The 20,900-nt window shown below is 48.1% G+C and overlaps 1 protein-coding gene across 2 annotated transcripts in view; it reads left to right on the top strand.

Moving 5' to 3' along the window:
• The window catches only part of FOXK1 (forkhead box K1), an 81,367-nt gene extending 70,448 nt beyond the window's left edge, over positions 1 to 10,919 (top strand). Inside the window, exons 5-9 of one of the 2 annotated variants that reach the window (XM_081889184.1) lie at positions 24 to 217; positions 1,390 to 1,556; positions 2,632 to 2,901; positions 4,567 to 4,791; positions 10,373 to 10,919. In XM_081889184.1, the coding sequence (XP_081745310.1) occupies positions 24 to 217; positions 1,390 to 1,556; positions 2,632 to 2,901; positions 4,567 to 4,791; positions 10,373 to 10,593 (1,077 nt within the window). In that variant the 3' untranslated portion in view covers positions 10,594 to 10,919. Of the gene's footprint in view, positions 1 to 23; positions 218 to 1,389; positions 1,557 to 2,631; positions 2,914 to 4,566; positions 4,792 to 10,372 lie in introns of both variants that reach the window. The other variant, XM_081889183.1, reaches the window with a different exon arrangement.
• The last annotated feature ends 9,981 nt before the right edge of the window (positions 10,920 to 20,900 follow it).

Below are 20,900 nucleotides of genomic sequence, written 5' to 3'. Positions count from 1 at the left end.
CTCCTGCCTCTTTCTCCCCGCAGAATTCCATTCGGCACAACCTTTCCTTGAACCGCTATTTTATTAAAGTCCCGCGTTCCCAGGAGGAGCCTGGGAAGGGCTCGTTCTGGAGGATAGATCCCCCCTCCGAAGGCAAACTGGTGGAGCAGGCCTTCCGGAAAAGGAGGCAGAGGGGGGTGTCCTGCTTCCGAACCCCCTTCGGGCCTCTCTCATCCCGGTAAGTTGTTTTTGTTCTTGTTGTTGTTTATATCCCATCTTTTCCTCTGACACAGGGACTCAAGGTGGCACCAACAGCTGGCATGCGCTTCCCACTGGCAGCCTGCCAACGTGGCAGATTTGGCAAGGCTGAAAGGGGCAGCATACATCTTATCCACTCAGTCTAGCTTTTGATTAACCATCTGAATAGTTATAGGGGGGGATTTTCCAAGTCAAACCCATTTTGCTATGGGTGGCGCTAATCAGCAAGCTATTGGGGAGGGAGATAAGGGACGCTAGCAATAAAGGAGGCTGCCTGGGAGGGGGGAGGTAAAGACAGCGAACTTGCAAGGAGAGGAGACAGGAAGACTAAAGGAATGAGGAGAAAAATTAGAAGAAAAGGAGGAGCAAAAAACTGCTCCAGTTAAGGAAAAGACACTAAAGCAAACAAGAGAGAAGGGAGTGTTGAAAGGAAGCAGCTGATCTGCAAGCAATCGGGGAGGGAGAAAAGGGATGCTAGAGATAAAGGAGGCTTCCTGAGAGGGGGAGGTAAAAGCCCATGGATCCTCAGGATTTTTGCATTGGGTCACCCCAAATTCACCATCAGATCACATAGCATGTCCATGGCTACAGCCTGCACCAAAAAAACCACACATCCGCTGTTTCGTGGGGGCCCAATGGTGCAAAAATGTGGTTACAAAGCATGGACCCACATGGATTCTCAGGATTTTTGCATTGGGTAACCCCAAATTCACCATCAGATCACATGCCTGTGGCCACAGCATGAACCACAAAAATCATACACCCACTGTTTCATTCAGAATATTTTTTTTTCTTGTTTTCCTCCTCTAAAAACTAGGTGCGTCTTATGGAGCGAAAAATACAATACCTCCTAAAAACAAGCCAGGATTAAATTAAAATCTAATTAGATGACTTTCCGCAGGATTAGGGTTGGGAACAGTAAATGCTTATCAGGCCCAGCTGTTTGTAAAGTAAATGGGCGAGGTTCTCCAGGGTTGGGGCCATGTGGCTGTTCTGCACTGTGATTCTGGCTGCATGATTCACACGGTCACCAGACCCACACAAATGAAGGAAAATCTGCCCAGTCCCGTCCAGTCCAGCGGCTGGCTCTCCTAGTGCCCAACTAGCCTCCCTCTGCCCTCGCCTTTGGCTCACTGCCTCCTTGCCTTCCAGGAGTGCCCCTGCGTCTCCGACTCACCCTGGCCTGCTGTCGCCCCACACCAGTGGCCTACAGACCCCAGAGTGCCTGTCCAGGGAGGGGTCGCCCATTCCGCACGACCACGACTTCGGCTCAAAACTAGCCTCTGTCCCAGAGTATCGGTATTCGCAGAGCGCCCCCGGTGAGTAAATTGCGGCGTTTCTTTGCGGGAGAGAAGGAATTGCATGATTTGGTGTGGCAGCAGCTGCCCTTGGGAACTCCCTGCCTAATGACCACATGCAGGCGCCTTCTTTGTATAGGCAGCCCAAGATTTGCATGGGGGGGGCATGTTCCTGGTCCCTGCGCGCATAAGCCCACCCCCTTCTGAGTCCAAAATGATCCGCACGTCAATTGAAAGCGTGCAAAATGGTCACAGCTTTTACTCTTTTCGGTGCCTGCTAGAATAATTTTGGTGCAGAGATATACAGAATGCTGGTGTGTATTTTAATCTGCTTTTAACCCACTGCTGATTTTTTAAAAAGTTTTAAATATTTGGGGTTTGGGGGGGTTATAATATTTTTTATTGGTTTTTACAAGAACTAATTTAAAATAATAAAGGGAAAAAACTTTTACCATATCCATATATGAGATTCTCTGACTCTCACGACTTCATTCCGTGGAGGCTGCGATCCAACTGCAGCCAAAGGAACTTTGTTTTGGAGTAACACCAGTACTATTTTTCTGTGGAGACACAAGGGGACGCATACCCCTACACATTTTGTGAATCTAACAGGAAAAGAAATCCGTTGTATTTATTTTCCCTGATTTGAACTGTATTTATTTTCTCCCCGGTGGTGATTTTCTTGAGTCAAAATGAGAGTACCCCTAAACATTTTTTTAAGGAAAAAAAGCACTGAGTTATATCATAAAATTAGATATCAGCGGAAAGATAATTTAATGAAGAATGTAATGCAATAACGTTTATGAAGGATTATTTATTACAACAGCAGTCATAAAGAAGAAACGTGAAGCACACAGGAAAAAATGAGATATACAGGTTAAGTTGCCATGTTGGCACTTGGCGATAAATAAGTGGTTTTTTTATTGCAGTTTGGACACTCGGTCTGTAATGAAGTTTCGCCATCACTGTCTCAGAGTCATTGAGCTGCAGTGGACAGGAGATGGAGCCCAGCAGCCTCCCTGCTTTACCTGAGCGCTGGTGCTCTTGGGGTCGAAGCCCCATCCTATTCCATTTTCCCTTTTCCTTTTCTTTCCAGGCTCGCCCGTGAGTGCCCAGCCGGTGATCATGGCCCTCCCTCCCCGGCCCTCGGCCCTCGTGGCCAAGCCGGTGGCCTACATGCCAGCCTCCATCGTGACCTCTCAGCAGCCTTCAGGGCACGCCATCCACGTCGTCCAGCAGGCCCCCACGGTCACCATGGTCAGGGTGGTGACCACCTCGGCCAACTCGGCCAATGGGTACATACTGACCAACCAGGTGCCGGCTGCGGGCGCCCACGAAGCAGCAGGAGCCGTCTTGGACCTGGCTGGTGAGACCAGAGGTAGCGTAGCACTCCTGACGGGATGTGGGTTCCCCACGGGGAACGCTTTTGCCTATCCTTTTGCAAACCGCTTTAGTAAACTCACACAAAAAAACCAGGGAGATTCAGCTGGCACCTTCATTCTACGCCTTTAGGTGCCAGGTGAAAACGTTCCTGTTTAGCCAGACCTTTGGCTGATTGGCATACAATGCCCTTTTAAAATTAATCAAGTACCCAATCCATCTGTCGGCTAAGAGATTTAAATCTTGGAACAAGGCTGCCCTCGAGTCCTTGCGGATTGGGTAAACCAGTTAGGAGTGGGGTACATATTCAAGCATGTGGGCAAGCTCTCTTCATAAGGGATTTAACTTCAATTGTAGCATATGGACTGGAAACACAGACCTGTAGAGGCTTTGCTCCATTTGACACTTGCACTACAAGTCATCACTAATAATAGTAATAATAATAATAATAGTAATAATAATAATAATAATAATAATAATTTTATTTATCTACCACTTATATGCCAAAGTGTTTTCTAGGTGGTTTACAACTGTAAATAAGACAAGGGTGGCTCTGTGGTCTAAACCACTGAGCCTCTTGGGCCTGCCAATCGGAAGGTCGGCGGTTCGAATCCCCGCGACAGGGTGAGCTCCCGTTGCTCGGTCCCAGCTCCTGCCAACCTAGCAGTTTGAAAGCATGCCAGTGCAAGTAGATAAATAGAAACCACTGCGGCAGGAAAGTAAACGGTGTTTCCGTGTGCACTGGTTTCTGTCAGGGTGTCCCGTTGCACCATAAGTGGCTTAGTTCTGCTGGCCACATGACATGCAAAGCTGTCTGTGGACAAACGCTGACTCCCTCGGCCTGAAAGCAAGATGAGCGCCGCAACCCCATAGTCACCTTTGACTGGACTTAACCGTCCAGGGATCATTTACCTTTTAACTTGTAAAATCAGTCGGTTATTAAAATGCAGAATAGCATTGAGACTTCCTTAATTAAAAGAAAGAAGCGCAACAGTTAAAACAATCAGATCGGACGTTCATTTCAAGGAAACACTGGCCTGGCCTGGTGTGTCTTCAGGAAGCAGCTCTGACATCTGCCGCTCGTATTTCAGCAGGGAGACCCTGGTATTTAATACAGAATAGATCGGATGAATAATTAACCAAAGGCAAAACTGCAGAGCTGTAAATCCAGTCCTCTCAAAGCAATATTACATCACATAAATTTAGTTGTCCAAATAACTCTCTGTTGTCCTGAGCATCTATGTGATTTTGCTGCTGCTGTGACAGATAGCCCAAAGTCAGGCCTTTCTGTCTCCACGGAGGCTAAGAAAGCAAGTAAATAAATAAGATGTCCTCTGGAATCAATCAGCGTTCATTTCGCTTGAACTCGGAAAGGAGAACTTTTACAGCAGCTCACTTTGAGAGATGGGGGCGCGAGGCACGCCCTCTGTCTCTCCGTTCCCTGCAGAGGCACTGGTGGAAATTGCAGGGGTTACTGAAAATAATATTTCCATACCGCTCATCCAGAGGAAGGGAGTAAGAAGTGAAACAGGGTGGAGGAAACAGGCCCCCGAGGCTGCATGGGCAATAACAGGGACAATTCAGCACACTTCTCTGACTCTACCCAGAATGAGCAGCCAGGTCAACAATTGATTCTTTCTTTCTTTTGCAGGGATGGATGAGAAGCCAACCATTGCATTTGCTGCAATCCCCACTGCCAGCCGAGTTATTCAAACCGTGGCCAGTCAGATGGCTCAGGGGGTCCCGGGGCAAACAGTCACTATCCTCCAGCAAGCAGCGCCCATGACCATTGGGCAACACCAGCTCCCCGTCCGGGCAGTGACGCAGAACGGGAAGCATGCCGTGCCCACCAACAGCCTGTCTGGCAGCGCTTACGGTAAGCCATCCCTCCCACTTCTCTCCACTGCCCTCGTGCCCCTGGGGTTCCCGGGACAAACCGTGGCATCTGTCTTCAGGCCCCGAGGTCTGGGCCGCACCCTTCAGCCACAGAAGCGATACTGGGAGGAGTGCCTCTTCCTGTTTCATCCTGCCTGCTCCTGAGATCAGCAGGAGAAGCTCTGCTGGAGGCCCTACACGAGCCTCTTGGGACAAGGCCTTTTCTGCTGTGGCACCCCGGCTCTGGAGAAGCCACAGCATATCGCCTCCGACAGTTGAGGCAGAGCATAGCCTTTGTGGCAAGCAGTCATCGATAGCCCTCCCCTCTTCCATGAATTTGCCCAGTTCTGTTTTAATGCCATCCAGGTTGGCGGCTGTCCCTGCAGAAGTGAGTTCCATAGATTTAACTATGTGTTGCCTGAAGAAGTGCTTTCTTTTCTATGCCCTGAATCTCCCAACGTTCAGCTCCATTGAATTTCCATGAGTTCTAGTTTTAGGAGAGAGGGAGGAAAGCGTTTCTCTGTCCACTTTCTGCACGCCCTGAATAATTTTACAAACTTCCATCATGTCTCTCCTCTTACTTGCCTTTTTCAATAAACCGCAGCCTTTCCCAACCCTTCAATCTCCTTTTTGAGGCAAGGCAACCAGAATTGGACACAGTATTGCAAATGCGGTCGACCCAGAGATTTTTGGAACCTCATTATGATCCTAGCAGTTTTCTTCCATTAACCAACACTGCATCAACATCATCCTTGAGCTCTCCATTATGTCCTCCTGGCCTCATTCCTGGCTGCTCACCTGCAGTCCAGACCCCACGGGAATATATGCGACATTAAGGTCCTTTTCCTTGACGTGCACCCATCGATTTGCACACACTTACATGGAATTGCATTTCCCATTTTACCTCCCATTTGCTCAGTTTGGAGAGGACCCTTTGGAGATCTCTGTAATGACCCTTAACAATTTGTGTCACGGTGATTGGTTTTAGGGTCCCCCCCCCCAAGTGCCACTTCGGCTTAGTGCAAGGGTTAATAATAATAATCATCATCATCATCATCATCATCTATTATTTATACCACGTCCATCTCGCCGGGTTTTTCCAGCCACTCGGGGCAGCTTCCAGCAAAATATTGAAATACAATAATTCATCAAATGTTAAAAGCTCCCCTAAACAGGGCTGCCTTCAGATGTATTCTAATGACTTAGCACCACCCCTACTTGCGAACAATTCGACTCATGACCGCGGCAAACCCAGAAGTAAATACCGGGTTTGACATCTTTCCGCTGGGCCTGCAAGACAGAGCTGTTCCACCAGGCCTTTGGCCAGGGCACAGCCTGACTCCCTCCCTCGGCAATCTTCGTGGAGCCCTGTTCCAATGGTTGCCAGTAGCTTGATTTGAATCAATTTTATAATGAATGATTTTAGAGTGTTGTTTGTGCTGTACCTTTGTACTGTTTTATTGTTGTTAGCCGCCCTGAGCCCGGCTTCGGCTGGGGAGGGCGGGATATAAATAAAATTTTATTATTATTATTATTATTATTATTATTATTATTATTATTATTATTGCGCACACACAGAAGCGGCTGCCGCCGTCTGCACATGCGCACACGCCGCTGAATGCGCACACGCAGAACGGCGCTTCTACCAGCAACCTGGATTGACTCACGAACGGACCTCCAGAACAGATTCTGTACATGAGTAGAGGTTCCATTGTAGTTGTTTATTTCCTTGACATCTGATGGGAGGGTGTTCCACAGGGCGGGCGCCACTACCGAGAAGGCCCTCTGCTTGGTTCTCTGTAACCTCACTTCTCACAGGGAGGAAACCGCCAGAAGGCCCTCAGAGCTGGACCTCAGTGTCTGGGCAGAACGATGGGGGTGGAGACGCTCCTTCAGGTCTACTGGGCCGTTGCCGTTTAGGGCTTTAAAGGTCAGCACCAACACTTTGAATTGTGCTCGGAAACATACTGGGAGCCAATGTAGGTCTTTCAGGACCGGAGTTATATGGTCTCGGCGGCCACTCCCAGTCACCAGTCTAGCTGCCGAATTCTGGATTAATTGAAGTTTCCAGGTCCCCTTCAAAGGTAGCCCCACGTAGAGCGCATGGCAATAGTCCAAGCGGGAGATAACCAGAGCATGCACCACTCTGGCAAGAAAGTCCAGATGCAGGTAGGGTCTCAGCCTTGTGGGCTCGTGGTTCCGGCGTGTGTTTCTTTCCTTGTGACGTTGCAGTCTCTTTGTTTTCCAAACAAGAGAAAGCTGGCTAATTCATATTTTCGCCTCGGCCGCACAGCGTGTGTTGGTAACAAGATTTTAAAAAGCAAAACCTGCCAACAGCCCCTCTGCTGTCCAACGAGGCCTGATGGAAGCGTCGGGCACCAGGTAATTGCTCATTGTGCTCGAAGCCCTTGAACAATCACCTGGAATTGCCTGGAACTACTTCAGCGAGCCGAAAGTGGTGATTAGCAAATCTCCATCGAGAAGCACCCATTCCGCTGCGAGAGGGAAGGTGAAGATTAAAGAGACTGTTTCTCTTCCCTTTTGCACCACTGAGAACTTAATTCCCCTCTTGACAATGAAATCCTAACAGCCTTCGCCCAGAAGTGGACCCCGCTGATTTTAACACCACTTGCTGGCAGATAAGTATTGTTAATTACATTGATGTTCGCTTATCTGTGCCGTGGGATTGCGTTCTCTCAGGGCTTTAATTCTGCTCATCGAGAGAAGGCCCTGTTCTCCTAGGGCGCTTTCTTTTCGAGAAATTGGTTTGGTAGAGCCTTTTTGGTGGTAGCTCCACATTTTTGCTGCCCAAGGGAAGAACCTTAGGGCGAAGAGCGGGTAATAATACTAATATTAACAATAAATTATGTTCTTGGGGGACGAGGTGGGCTGGTGTGGAGGACTCTCTGGTCCTCAATGGGGTAACTCTGTCCCTGAAGGACCAGGTGTGAAACCTGGGAGTCATTTTGGATTCACAGCTGTCCATGGAGGTGCAGGTCAATCCTGTGTCCAGGGCAGCTGTTTACCAGCTCCATCTGGTGCACAGGATGAGACCCTACCTGCCCACAGACTTTCTCGCCAGAGTGGTGCATGCTCTGGTTATCTCTCGCTTGGACTACTGCAATGTGCTCTACGTGGGGCTACCTTTGAAGGTGACCTGGAAACCGCAATTATCCAGAATGCGGCAGCTAGACTGGTGACTGGGAGTGGCTGTTGAGACCATATAACACCGGTCTTGAAAGACCTACATTGGCGCCCAGTACGTTTCCGAGCACAATTCAAAGTGTTGGTGCTGACCTTGAGAGCCCTAAATGGCCTCGGTCCTGTATACCTGAAGGAGCATCTCCACCCCCATCGTTCTGCCCAGATGCTGAGGTCCAGTGCTGAGGGCCTTCTGGCGGTTCCCTCATTGCGAGAAGCAAAGCTACAGGGAACCAGGCAGAGGGCCTTCTTGGTAGTGGCGCCTGCCCTGTGAAACAACCTCCCATCAGATATCAGAGAGTACAAGTACCTGACATTTAGAAGACATCTGAAGGTAGTCCTGTTCAGGGAAGTTTTCAATTTGTGACATTTTAATGTATTTTTAATCTTTGTTGGAAGACGCCCAGAGTGGCTGGGGAAACCCAGCCAGATGGGCAGGGTACAAATAAATTATTATTATTATTATTATTATTATTATTATTATTATTATTGGCAGGGTACAAATAAATTATTATTATTATTATTATTATTATTATTATTATTAATAATAATAATAATTTAATAATTAACTATTGACTTAATGCAAGGGTTGGATGAATGATCCATATGGATAACTATGGATTAGCGTTGGTTAACCCAGTGCTGTTTTTCTAGAAAAAGAGGCACCGGAACTCAACATGAACGCCTCTCTTTTTCTCTTATAATGCAAATGGCGCCCACTTAAGAGGTGCCAGAACTGCGTTCCAGCTGGAAAAAAAAGCCCTGGGTTAACACTTCTTTTGCTTTGTGTTCGTGTACTTAAGCTTGAATTGTTTGGGGGGGAACGTGTTCGTTTGTTTATAATACTAAATTAATTCTGCGTGTGCCAAATTGTTGTTTTTTTGTTGAATTTACTGGAGCGCTCTGTGTGTTTGGCTTGCAATTGTATTTCCAACGCTCTGTGTTTTTCGATGGTTCATGTATCGGTTGCCAGCCCCTTTGGGGGGACAGGTGGCTCACTGTGGAAAAGCGGTGTCCAAGATGAGAAAGCGATAGAAGAAACAACTGCAATATGTAGAGATATTTCTTTTAAAAATATATATATATATTTTATTTAGTTTTACATTTTCATCTTCATCACAATAATATGTCTAACCTGTAACGCCTAGTAAAAAAAAAGGCTTCTGGACTTTTAACAAACGTTATCTTAAACCTGGCATGTCCATTGTTCGTTTTGGGGCCTTAATCCAGCCCGCCGGTCGGTTTAATCCAGCCCCTGCAGCAGTTTATTTCCTGGGGTAAAATCTTAAAAAAAAAAACCCACACCAACTTCCATCCTATAAAAAGGTCAACAACTTTGGTCGGCCCTCACAGCCCTTCACTTCAACAAATCTGACCCTCGATGAAAAAAGTTTGGACACCACTGTTAAACATTCCTTTCATTACAAAATCATTTCACAATAATTTTTAGTTATTTTACAGTTCCCCGAAGAGGTAGTTTTAAACGCATCTTCTGCGTTTACAAAACGGCATCGGCGAGGCTAACGCTCTTCTTCCTCTCTCTCTCTCGCTCTTTCCTCCTCGTCCTTTTTTTTTATAAAAAAATTGCAATTTATTTCTTTGTTAACCTTCTTATATCACATTAGTAAATGTTGTCATATGACATTACAGGACTTACTATAATTTCCAACATGTATACAAATTTTATATACCTTGAAAGAAAATGAAACAAAAAAAGAGGAAAGTACAAAGAGAAAAAACAAAAACAATTTCCCCCCCAAAATCATATGCATACCAACACACAAGACTTCAGTCTATCCCGTTGTATATTCCTTTTTTTACAAATGAATGTACTGTATTTTTCGCTCCATAAGACGCACTTTTTCCCTCCTAAAAAGTAAGGGGAAATGTGTGTGCATCTTATGGAGCGAATGCGGGCAGGAGGCTTTCCTCAGCGCTCCCTTTAAAGAGCCGCTTGGAGCGTGTGTGCGGCTCTTGGAGGCTTTACCGCGAGGAGGGAAAAGGGACTGAAGGGCTGCTCTCTGTCCCTTCCCACACCTCCCGGAAAAGCCAGCAAGAGCCGCTGCCAGGCTCTGCTCAGCGCTCCCTTGTAAGGGCTCCCTTTCGTCCCTCATTCTGCTTTGCTGGAAAGCCAGCAGAACAAGAGGCGCTGTGCAGCTATCGCTCTTGCTCTCCTGGCTTCTCAGCGAAGCGGGAGGAGGGACGGAAGGGTTTAAAGCAAGAAAAGCGAGAGCCACTTACATGCTCTGCACAGAATATTTTTTTTCTTGCTTCCCCCCTCTAAAAACTGGGTGCGTCTTATGGAGCGAAAAATACGGTACTCTTACTGTTGTATATTTCTTTGCATTTTATCTAATACATTCCTCTCTTTCCTCCTCCAGCCCTCACAAATCCGCTGCAGCTGCTGGCTGCCCAGGCCAGTTCCTCCGCTCCGGCCGTGGTCAGCCAGGCAGCGGAGGCCGCGGCGAAAGAGGACCCTCCTGGCGAGCCGGACGTCAAGAGGCCTCGGGTGGAGGAGCTGAGGGGGGCAGCAGCGGCCCCCTTGCAGACGGGCAGCGTCATCACTTCCACGGCTCCACAAGGACAGGCGGCCAGCGAATAAGGAACCCGGGATGCTCTGAAAGAGGCGCGGCGCACGACCTTTGCGGGATTGTCTTTCTTCTTCTTCTACAGAGAGAAGAAGAAAAAACTACATCTGTAACACCTTTTTTGGGTTGTTGTTGTTTTTTTAAAGTTCCTTTCCAAAAGTTAAGATTTTAACAGGACAGGATGGTGGTTCTTAAGAGTCTCGGGGTGCCAAATGAACGGCCGAAACCTCCAGCTACACAGAAGTCTGCTTTGCCTTTTACTCTGGAGATCTTTTCTCTCTCTCCCCCCACCCCAAACCCCCAGACCTCCTTTTTAGATTAAAGAAACAAATACAGACAATTTGATTGTACGACTGCTGGGGTTTCCCTCCCTCTCCCCACATTAATTTCCTTCCCTTTCCCTCAAATATTGGGCTTTGTATGTGAGCATATTAAACGCAGGACAGAGGCACGTGTGGTTTTGGAGGAGGCTGGCGTAGGATGTGATTCCCAAAGATTACTTCTGCCTCTTTTTATATATGTATGCGCGCGCACACACACACACACACACAGGAATGTGCCCCCCGAGCTTTGAAACCCGAAATGCAGAGGAAGTCCAGCTGGGAAGGGCTTTGCGAAAAGTTAGACATTGCAGTCTATATTGGCCGGTATCCCCAGAAACAGCCTTGTGGGCCTGTTCATTCTTCCCACCAGCTGACCCATGCTCTAACATTGTATTGCTGCGCACAGTGTTCTTCCCCATTTCCCCCCCCCAAAAAAAAGAACGTGCCCCCCAGCCAAGGGACTGAGAAACTGTCAGCACTGAGATGCCGGGATACCGGTTTAAGTTGGGGGGGGTAGTTCAGTTGGTTAGAGCAGGGGTCAGCAAACTCACCGTGCCTCGGGCCAGTGTCTCCAGCGCCGATCGTGCGAAGGGTGGGAGAACATGTGCCCATACGTGTGCGCTATTTCCGGGTCGGAGGAGCACCGGAAATATGTGTGCATGTGCACAGGCCTCCTCTGACCCGGATGTGCACCGGAAATAACACTTGTGCATGCGCTCAAGCTATTTCCGGTGCTTCACCGACCCAGAAGTGGGCCGCCACGCAGCGCCAGTAAGAGCGGGCGGTGGGGGTCACCGCGGGCCGGATAAACGAGTCCCTCGGGCCTTATCCAGCCCGCAGGCCTTAATTTGGGGACCCCTGGGTTAGAGCATGGTGCTGATAACAATGCCAAGATTGCAGGTCCAAGCCCCGTAACAGACACGTCTGCATTTTCCTGCATTGGACTAGAGAATCCTCCAGAATCTATTATAATTCTTTGCTCAACATTTGCTGGGTTGGGATAAGTGGGACTGCATTTTCTGGCATCTACTGCAGGCATAGGCAAACACCGGCCCTTCAGATGTTTGGGACTACCAATGTCCATCATCCCTGACCACTAGTCCTGTGAGCTAGGGATGATGGGAATTGTATCGTATCGTAAAACCTTTATTGGCATCACATACAACATCCAAAACAAATCAATAACAGAATTACCACTTCCCCAGTGGCACAAAACATTTGCTAAAAGAAAGGAGGCAGAGCAGTCTATCGTCATATCTCTTGGTCTCCAGGGAGATCGGACGTCTGTAGTGTATTTTGACGACAAAAAACCAAATAGAGATATTTAGCCACTGACTTGGTGAGCTCCTGATCATTCCCCAGTAATAGAAAATGTATGACCTCTGATTCTGACCTCTTAAAATGTATGACCTCCATTTGGGGATACAGAGTTGATCTAGAAATTGCTGGTGGAGATCAGCATATAGTTTACAATTGAAAACCATATTTGTAAGGGTTTCCATATTGGGACGTGGGCGGCGCTGTGGGTTAAACCACAGAGCCTAGGACTTGCCGATCAGGTGGTCAGCGGTTCGAATCCCCATGACAGGGTGAGCTCCCGTTGCCTGGTCCCTGCTCCTGCCAACCTAGCAGTTCGAAAGCACGTCCAAGTGCAAGTAGATACATAGGTACCGCTCCGACGGGAAGGTAAACTGCGTTTCCGTGCACTGCTCTGGTTCACCAGAAGCGGCTTAGTCATGCTGGCCACATGACCTGGAAGCTGCACGCCGGCTCCCTTGGCCAGTAAAGCAAGATGTCAGCCACGACTGGACGTAATGGTCAGGGGTCCCTTTACCTTTACCTTTAAGGGTTTCCACCAGGTGGTCTACACATGGGCAAGTTCTTTCTCCTTCCACCCTGCCTGAGAACCTTCCCCAAAGGAGGCTTGATGGATTTAAATTAAACCTGGCCAGCGAGAATGCCCTTCTTTCTTGAGCGTTAAGCAGAAACTCTAGGTAATTATGGTTAGTTTCATGTGCCCAATAAAGTTGGAAATAAAGAGGGGAACATGTTTTCTCTGCTGCTACTGTTAGTTCTTGGGGTTCAATATCCCACACACATCTGGAGGGCCAGAGTTTGCCTACGCCTGATCTACGTCTAGTTCCAGGCTTGATTTAACACGGTGCAAATTCAGGGAAGAGAAGAGCTGTCCATGGCTACAGCCTCAGGGGAGAGTTGGTCTTGCACTCGTATCCTGCTTCCAGTTTTCCCACAGGCAATGCTGGAACTGGATGGGCCACAGGCCCGATCCAGCAACCTCCTCTTACATAACAACCTAGGCAGGGCTTTGCTGTGTCTGGATTTGTTAAGAGGGAGTAACCAGCTGGGACCTTTTAGTGCCGTTCCTGTTCATCGAGCCTGAGAGGGAGAAAGACCAGAATCGAATAACCGTTAACCTTTAGAGATGGCGCTGCCCCATTGCTCACCACACCTTGACATAGCTGTCAACTTTTCCCTTTCCTTGCGAGGAATCCTATTCGGAATAAGGGAATTTCCCTTTTAAAAAAGGTAAACATTGACAGCTATGCACCTTGAGAGCCCAGATTACGCATTAAGAGGAGCGGACTCCATCTCAGGTAGCCTTTGGTTTTGGACGGCAGCGTCTGCAGGAGAAGACTGGTCCGGAGAGAGCTGGGTTCAAATTCCTTCTCAGCCATGCTGCTCTCTGGGTGGGCGGGTCATGCACACCTAACAACCCTGTGAGGTAGGTCAGGTGGCAAGGAAAGGGGGGAGATTGGAGAGAACTATGAGCGCATCCTCAAGCAGGAAGGGCAGGATAAAAAATTTCATGACTCGTCATTGGAGCTCATGACAGCGGTGGTGTAGTGGTTAGAGCGTCAGGACTAGTGCCCGGCAGAGACCAAATCCTCACACGGCGAAACTCGCTGGGTGTGACCTTGAGGGCCATTCGCCGCCTCACCTACCTCACAGGGTTGTTGTGGGGATAAAATGACGGGGGAGGAGAACCACGTGCGCCACTTTTGAGCTCCTTGGAGAAAATAAATGCAATAAATAAATGAATAAATATGATTCCGGTCCCCGCGTCCCGTGGGTGAAGGTGAAGACATCGACCGCTCAGCGCTCGTTAGGGTTTCTTCGTATCCATGGGACTTCAAGTGGGTTTTCAGAACCCAAATTTAAGCAAATTTTGCTCAGTGCTGAGCTAGGGAGGGGGGGCGTAAGGACGAGCGCATGACCCCCTGCGTTCCTCCAAGCCGTTTATTTCCCTGTTTGCAGGCCCTTATTAAAAAAGGCAGGCCTAAGATTTAAGCGTGTTTGTAAATCCAGCCGTGCCTCTAAATTCCTCTGAATTTTTAAGCATTGCAACATCTCTTTGAACATTTACCTGATGTTCGGGGGGTTGTGCACACCCCACCCCACCCGCAGTTTGTAAGGCTTCTTCACACGTCACGGTAAACCATAGTTAGTGGTTTGCCCTGAACAGGGGCTGATCTTTGTCATTTTGCTCCTCCGCATTAACCCCAGGAGAGAACAACCCCTGTCTTAGCACGACATGGGATAGGGGCGTCCAACAGGTCGATCGCGATCTACTGGTAGATCCCCAGGAGGTTTGCTAAAATCGATTCACGCCCCTGCCCTGCATTGTTGCATGATTTGCAGAAAGGAAGGCAAGAGTTTACTCAGTGTTTGTTTCCCCAGCAATCTGTTGGCAAGCGGCTGTTCCCCTTTTTAGCCTGGAGCTCCCCAAAATTGGGGCTTTCCTCCTCAAAAAAAGCTCAAAAACTTTTCCCTGAGTAGATCGCAATCTCTTAATCTCTTGGGAGACAGGATATCGGAGAGAGAGCCCCTCCTTCCCTCTCAGATTGGAAGATGATGATGATGATGATTAATACCCTGCCCTCCCCGGGCTCAGGGCAGCTAACACCAATAAAAATACAGTAAAAATATAATGGGGGGGGGGGACAATTTAAAATACAGTACAGGTTAAAATGCAATTTAAAATGCAGCCTCATTTTAAAAGTAGCCGATAGATCAAGACCATAAGGGGAGGGAAACATAAGGGTCAGACTGAGTCCAAACCAAAGGCTAGGCCCTGTGGAAAGATATCAAGTCCAGCAGGGCCCTATTCTCTTGTGACAGAGCGTTCCACCAATTCGGGGCCAGTACTGAAAAGGCCCTGGCCCTAGTTGAGACCAATCTAAGCGACTTGGGACCTCCAAAATGTTGTCATTTGTGGACTTTAAGGTCCTCCGCGGGGCATACCAAGAGAGACGGTCCCGTAGGTACGTGGGTCCTAGGCACTCTCTTGGTTGTCCCGCCCCCGCAGAAGTTTGGGAGTAGCAGTGACAAGAGGGCCTTCTCCCTAGCGACCCCTAAGCTTTGCATCTCCCTCTGCACAGCTTTTTGCAACTGACAAATCCACACCTCTTTCTCCTGAACTTTGACACCTGAGGTCTGTGTTTTCAGGACCCATTCTATTCCTGGGACCACAATTTGTTTTACCCATTACCAATACGGAATTGGTACTTGTTGCAACCTGCCCAGGGACATGCTAGTAAAAGTCTAATAATAATAATAATAATAATAATAATAATAATAATAATAATAATGTCTAAACCAGGGCCTGCAGTTTATTTCCTCCTAATGCTAGTCGAAAAGGGACAAGCAACCAAATCAGGCACATTCATTACCTGTGGTTTACTGTGATGTGCAAAGGGTGCCAATAAATTTTTATCCATGAAAACAGTCCCAGTAAATCTCTCAGCTGTCGTGGGAGAAGGGCAGTCTCTTAGCTCTGTTCAACAACAGATAGTTTGAACTTATTCTGAAGGAGAAATCGAGTTAGGAGCCCCAGGGTTGACTCTTGTAGGCAAGAGAGAGAACAGAAATAACGTTGCGAGACAGGCAGAGAAAGACCTGTTCTCTGCGTGAAAAAGTTTGCTTGCCAGCTTAAGAAAAAAAGAATTGATCACTTGCTTCCCCCTGGAAGTTCTAAGCATCTGGGTGCCAAAAATCCCCCCCCCCCCGAAATCAATTCAGTTGGGAGAAAAAGATCTTGCTCCATATGATCTATTAGTTTTGGAGGTCCTTTCGTCCCTTCTCCTATGCAAGCAGCAATTCTGCCCTTGTCTAAAATGAAGGAAGGAAGTGTCTCGGTTCCTGAAGGAATGAGAGTGTTGTGCTGCATGCATTCAGATGCAGTTGCCCAAACTTGTAGGAAACTGAACGCGAGGAGGAGGATGATCACAAGACACCTGCCAGGGTTTGCATTGTTTGGAAGCAAAGCCCAGCTTGAGTAAGGAAGCAGAACAGACCTTTGCTGTTCTCCAGAGCCAACCAGCTGCACGACTGCCTGCCTACCTTTGCATGCAGACACAGGCATTTTGTTAAAAATCCCACTCCAGCTGCCCACTTTGATCACAGCGAAACAGAGCCGGCTGCAAGGGACTGAGCTGGCTGCAGCGGACGCCCTGCGCTTCCTTGGGCAGGGGGCTGTGTGGCACAGTGTAAATTATTGTTATTATTACTATTACTGTTATTAAATTTTATTTATACCCTGCCCTCCCCAGCCAAGACCAGGCTCAGGGCAGCTAACACCGGTATAAAAACAATTGATTAAGATACAACTTAAAAACAAGATTAAAATACAACATTAAAATGCACCCTCATTTCAGTAGAAACTCAAATCAAAACTTTTTGGGGATGAAAACGTCAAGTCTTCACCAAGGCCAACTATCCTGACTGTTCCTACGTGGGCCAGAAAAAAGCCAGGGAAGTCCCCAAATAGGAGTTCCATCACAGAAGGAGAAAGGAAAAAAGAAAGAGGGGAAGGGAATCAAATTGATTCCAAGCCAAAGGCCAGGCAGAACAACTGTCTTACAGGCCCTGCGGAAAGAAACCAGAAATCCTGCAGGGCCCTGGTAAAGTGGATTAAATCCCAGGCACTTGGATCCAGTGCAGCCCAAAGGGGATGGGACTGCTCAGCTTGGGGAGTGTGGACTTGAGACTCCCCTAAGAAACTGGGCAGGGGGGGGGTATCTCCATCCTCTTCTGGGTTTGCATTCTTGTTTTCTTCCTTCACACTGTAATGAATTTGAGAGCCCAGGCAAACACCCCCCCCCCAAAAAAAAACTCCAACGTCTGTACTGACCTATTTGATATTTTAAAGTCACTTTTTCTGTTTGGAAAACAACATTTCAGCATCCTTGAATGGAGGTGAGGCTCGATTCATTTGGATCCCTTGAAGGAAGAGATTGTAGAAGCAGAAACATTGCTATGGTTGTAGGACCACACTTAACCTTCATCCACACTTAACCTTGCTTCATATTTCCAGGTCCTGTGTCTGAGTGCTTTTTAGTTTTATTTTATTGCCCCAGCACTTTCTCCACGAAGATTCGCTCCTTACCACTGAAAACAATTAAGTGTAAAATCCAAATTGCTGTTTGTTCCGATTCAGCATTAAAGATCAGCTTTTCCTGGAAAAAGCAACGGGATTTTTTTTATTAAAAAAGCTCAGACACAGACCAGGAAAGTGTGGACCTGTGTCTAGAAATTGTGGGGCAGGTAGTAAGTGTGGAGGAGCCCTGACTTCAGACTCTGGTCTGTGTGCCTTCTGAATCCAGGATTCACTTACCTTAGGGCAAAATATGTCCCCGACGTCTCCTATTGTAGGGTTGCTGTAAGGCAGCAGGGGAACGGCATCCCCATGTTTTCCTGCAGATTCCCAGAGGCTTCTTCTAAGTTGCATTGTCGCCAGCCCTCACCAAAGCCTGATGGATTTCACCACTGGGCACAGGGAGAGGCATCAGCCTTGAAGGTGTTCAGGTTGTTGGAGAGGGGAGATGAATCCAGCCCCATGGGACACGACCCACTAGTAAATTCTCCATTGCAACCCCCTGTTGAGAGCTCTTGCACAACTCCTGTTGAAAACCTCCTGGTGACTTGCACTCCGTTTTAAATGAGTGGGGTACAGAGCGCCGCTGCCTGAATTTCTCACCTCAAACACCCAAGTGTCTTTGGTCCAGCCCTGGAACTGGGAGTGCCACCCCTAACCTGGCCGCCCTTACCTGCTGTCAGACCACAGCTCCCATAACTCCTGGCCAACCTGGCTGGAGTCATGGCGGGTTGGAATCGCCAGATTATACAGAGAGCAATGCTTTGGGGGAGGCTGCCTTAGGATATGCCAAGGCACTCTTGTGGCTGCATGCAATTCCTGCATTGCAGGAAACTGGGAATAGATGAACAAAACTGATTTTATGTTTGCAGGGGAAGATGCATAACAATGTACAATAAAACTGTAGTCCAAGGAAGCTTGTTTGCAGCTCCCGATCTTCTCAAAGGGCTACCCTCGAATTTCAAGTCTTGCTTTCCTTTTATACAGTATGTGCTGTGCATCCACAAAGCAGCAAAGCCTTAAGTGTGTGGGATTTGAACTATCCTGCCCCTTCTTTGTGCTCAGGTTTGCCCTGCTCCGAGCTGACATTTCCGGCATCCTTTGCATACGCGTCAAGCTTGCAGAGGTGCATTCAGTTACCCGGACTTGCAGATAAACATACACCTGCTCACCTGTGGCAAGTAGCAATCTCACCAGGCAAAGGAACTGGTGGGTAGCTCAGTTGGTTAGAGTGTGGTTTTGCTAATGTCAAGGTTGCAGGTTCAATTCCCGTAAGGGGAAGCTGCATTGCAGGGGTTTGAAATAGATGGCTCTTGGGGGCCTTTCCAACTGTATGATTCTATGTCTATGGAGTTCGGGGGGGGGGGTTATGTTCCTTTAGATCATAAACAAGGGACATGGGTGGCACTGTGGGTTAAACCACAGAGCCTAGGACTTGCCAATCAGAAGGTTGGCAGTTTGAATCCCCACGATGGGGTGAGCTCCCGTTGCTCGGTCCCTGCTCCTGCCAACCTAGCAGTTTGAAAGCATGTCAAAGTGCAAGTAGATAAATAGGTCCCGCTCCAGCGGGAAGGTAAACGGCGTTTCCGTGCGCTGCTCTGGTTTGCCAGAAGCGGTTTAGTCATGCTGGCCACATGACCCGGAAGCTGTATGCCAGCTCCCTCGGCCAGTAAAGCGAGATGAGCACCGCAATCCCAGAGTCGGCCACAACTGGACCTAATGGTCAGGGGTCCCTTTACCTTTACCTAGGACTGGCACCCAGGCATGCATGGAGAAAGGGGGTAATGAAAATGGTTGTGGCCTACTGCTTTTCGGCAGCTTTCATAGAATCCTAGAAGGTTGCTCATCTAATCGAACCCGCTTTGCAAGTTTAAACTGCCCGGCTGGTTTGAGCGTAGCTTGACTGGGCAGTCTTCAGACGAATGTTAAGGACACAAAAGCACAGCGGATTTCTAGGGTTCCGAATCTCCAGCCATGCTGCCCATTGGGAGAGGCAAAGAATGGAGACCTTGAGCAATGCAAGCAATCCTCTCTTGACATTCAAGTGCCAAGCAAGTTTTCTCAACGGCAAGTTCCATGGATTTCAGGGCACCCTGTACTGATGGAGTCGTGGTTCTGGGTGGAGCTAGAAGGACCTAACCAGTGCAGCATTGCACGTGCCAGACAGCTGATTCCACAGAACCGTAGAGTTGCAAGGGGCCGCCTCATCTAGTCCAACCCCCTTCTGCAATGCAGGAATAAAAACCGGGTGCAGAGTGATAGGAAAGGCTGGGGGGGGGCACATTGGCATACTAACATGGCCCGTGCAGCAGCTGACATGCTTGTGTGTCTCTGCGGGCACTTCGTTGCCCACCCAGCATTACATAAGACAGGGCTTACCATCCTGGGACTATCAACAAAAGGAGTGGGTTTTAGTGGTAGTTTTTGGACAAGCCTAGGACAGCAGTAAAGGCCATGTGCTGTGATGATATCTGATTATTAAAATTTAGGTTGCTTTTGATACAGGGTGGGGCCTTTCGTTTTAGTGGTGAAATCGCCCACTCAAGCCCTTGGCACAACATAATTCTTTCTCGCCTTTAGATAAAACCTAATACACATTTTTATTGGGAAAGGAGCAACCCATGTTCTTGCATGGTCCAAGAAAGCGTCGTTCTGTCTCAGCAGAGAGCCTTGCACACTTGCAGACTCGTGACCCAGCCATCCCCATCTTGGTGCCCTCAGATGTTTTGCACTGCTTGGCTGCAGTTGCTGAGACTGGTGGAATGGGGTGGTCCAAAACATCTGGAGAACACCTAGATGACAAAGGCTGGCACCAACTTCCACAGAGCAGCCCCTGAGGAGGTGGCCGCTAGTTCATGAAAACTTATGCCACAATAAACATCTTGGCCATTAATGTGCCACATGACCCTCCATTGTTTTTGCCAGGCATAGGCAAACTTGGCCCTCCAGATATTTTGAGACTACAATTCCCATCATCCCTGACGACTGGTCCTGTTAGCTAGGGATGATGGGAATTGTAGTCCCAAACATCTGGAGGGCTGGAGTTTGCCTATGCCTGTGACGATCGCACATCTCTACACCAGCCCTTCCCCAACCTGCTTTGAGGTTTTGCCATGCAACTCCCATAAGCTGCAACATCATTTGTAGGAACTCAGTCATTTAGCATGGCAGCACTTAGACTCTGGAACTCCCTGCCTCATGATATCAAGCAAGACGCTTTCGCTGTATCCGTTTTGGCTACAAACATTCTGGTTTGCCTCTGCAGACGCTTGGAAAGTTGGTGTGAGAATTGTAACCTGTTTTAGTATTTTCACTTTTTGTATGTTTTAAACTATTGCTGCAATTTTCTCCTGACGATTTTATTGTTTTGCCGTTTTGTAAGCCACTTCGAGGCGGTTGTTTCTTTTTACAGTCAAGCGGTGCATAGATTTTATGAAATAAAAGAAATAAAAAGACACGGCTGGCCTGGCTCGGGGCTGAAGGGAGTTGTAGTTCGTAACATCTGGAAGACGCAACACAGAGCGGTTGGAGTTGGGCGCATACCAGGTTCTCTGAGAGCCTGCAATTTTCCCGTTACCTGCAGTCTCATAAATCAGCCAGTGCT

The sequence above is a fragment of the Podarcis melisellensis genome (assembly GCF_964234715.1).
Source record: "Podarcis melisellensis genome assembly, chromosome: 14".
Taxonomy (NCBI): Eukaryota; Metazoa; Chordata; class Lepidosauria; order Squamata; family Lacertidae; genus Podarcis; species Podarcis melisellensis.
Note: the sequence above shows the minus strand (reverse complement) of the source record. Positions and strands in the feature narration are given on the sequence as shown.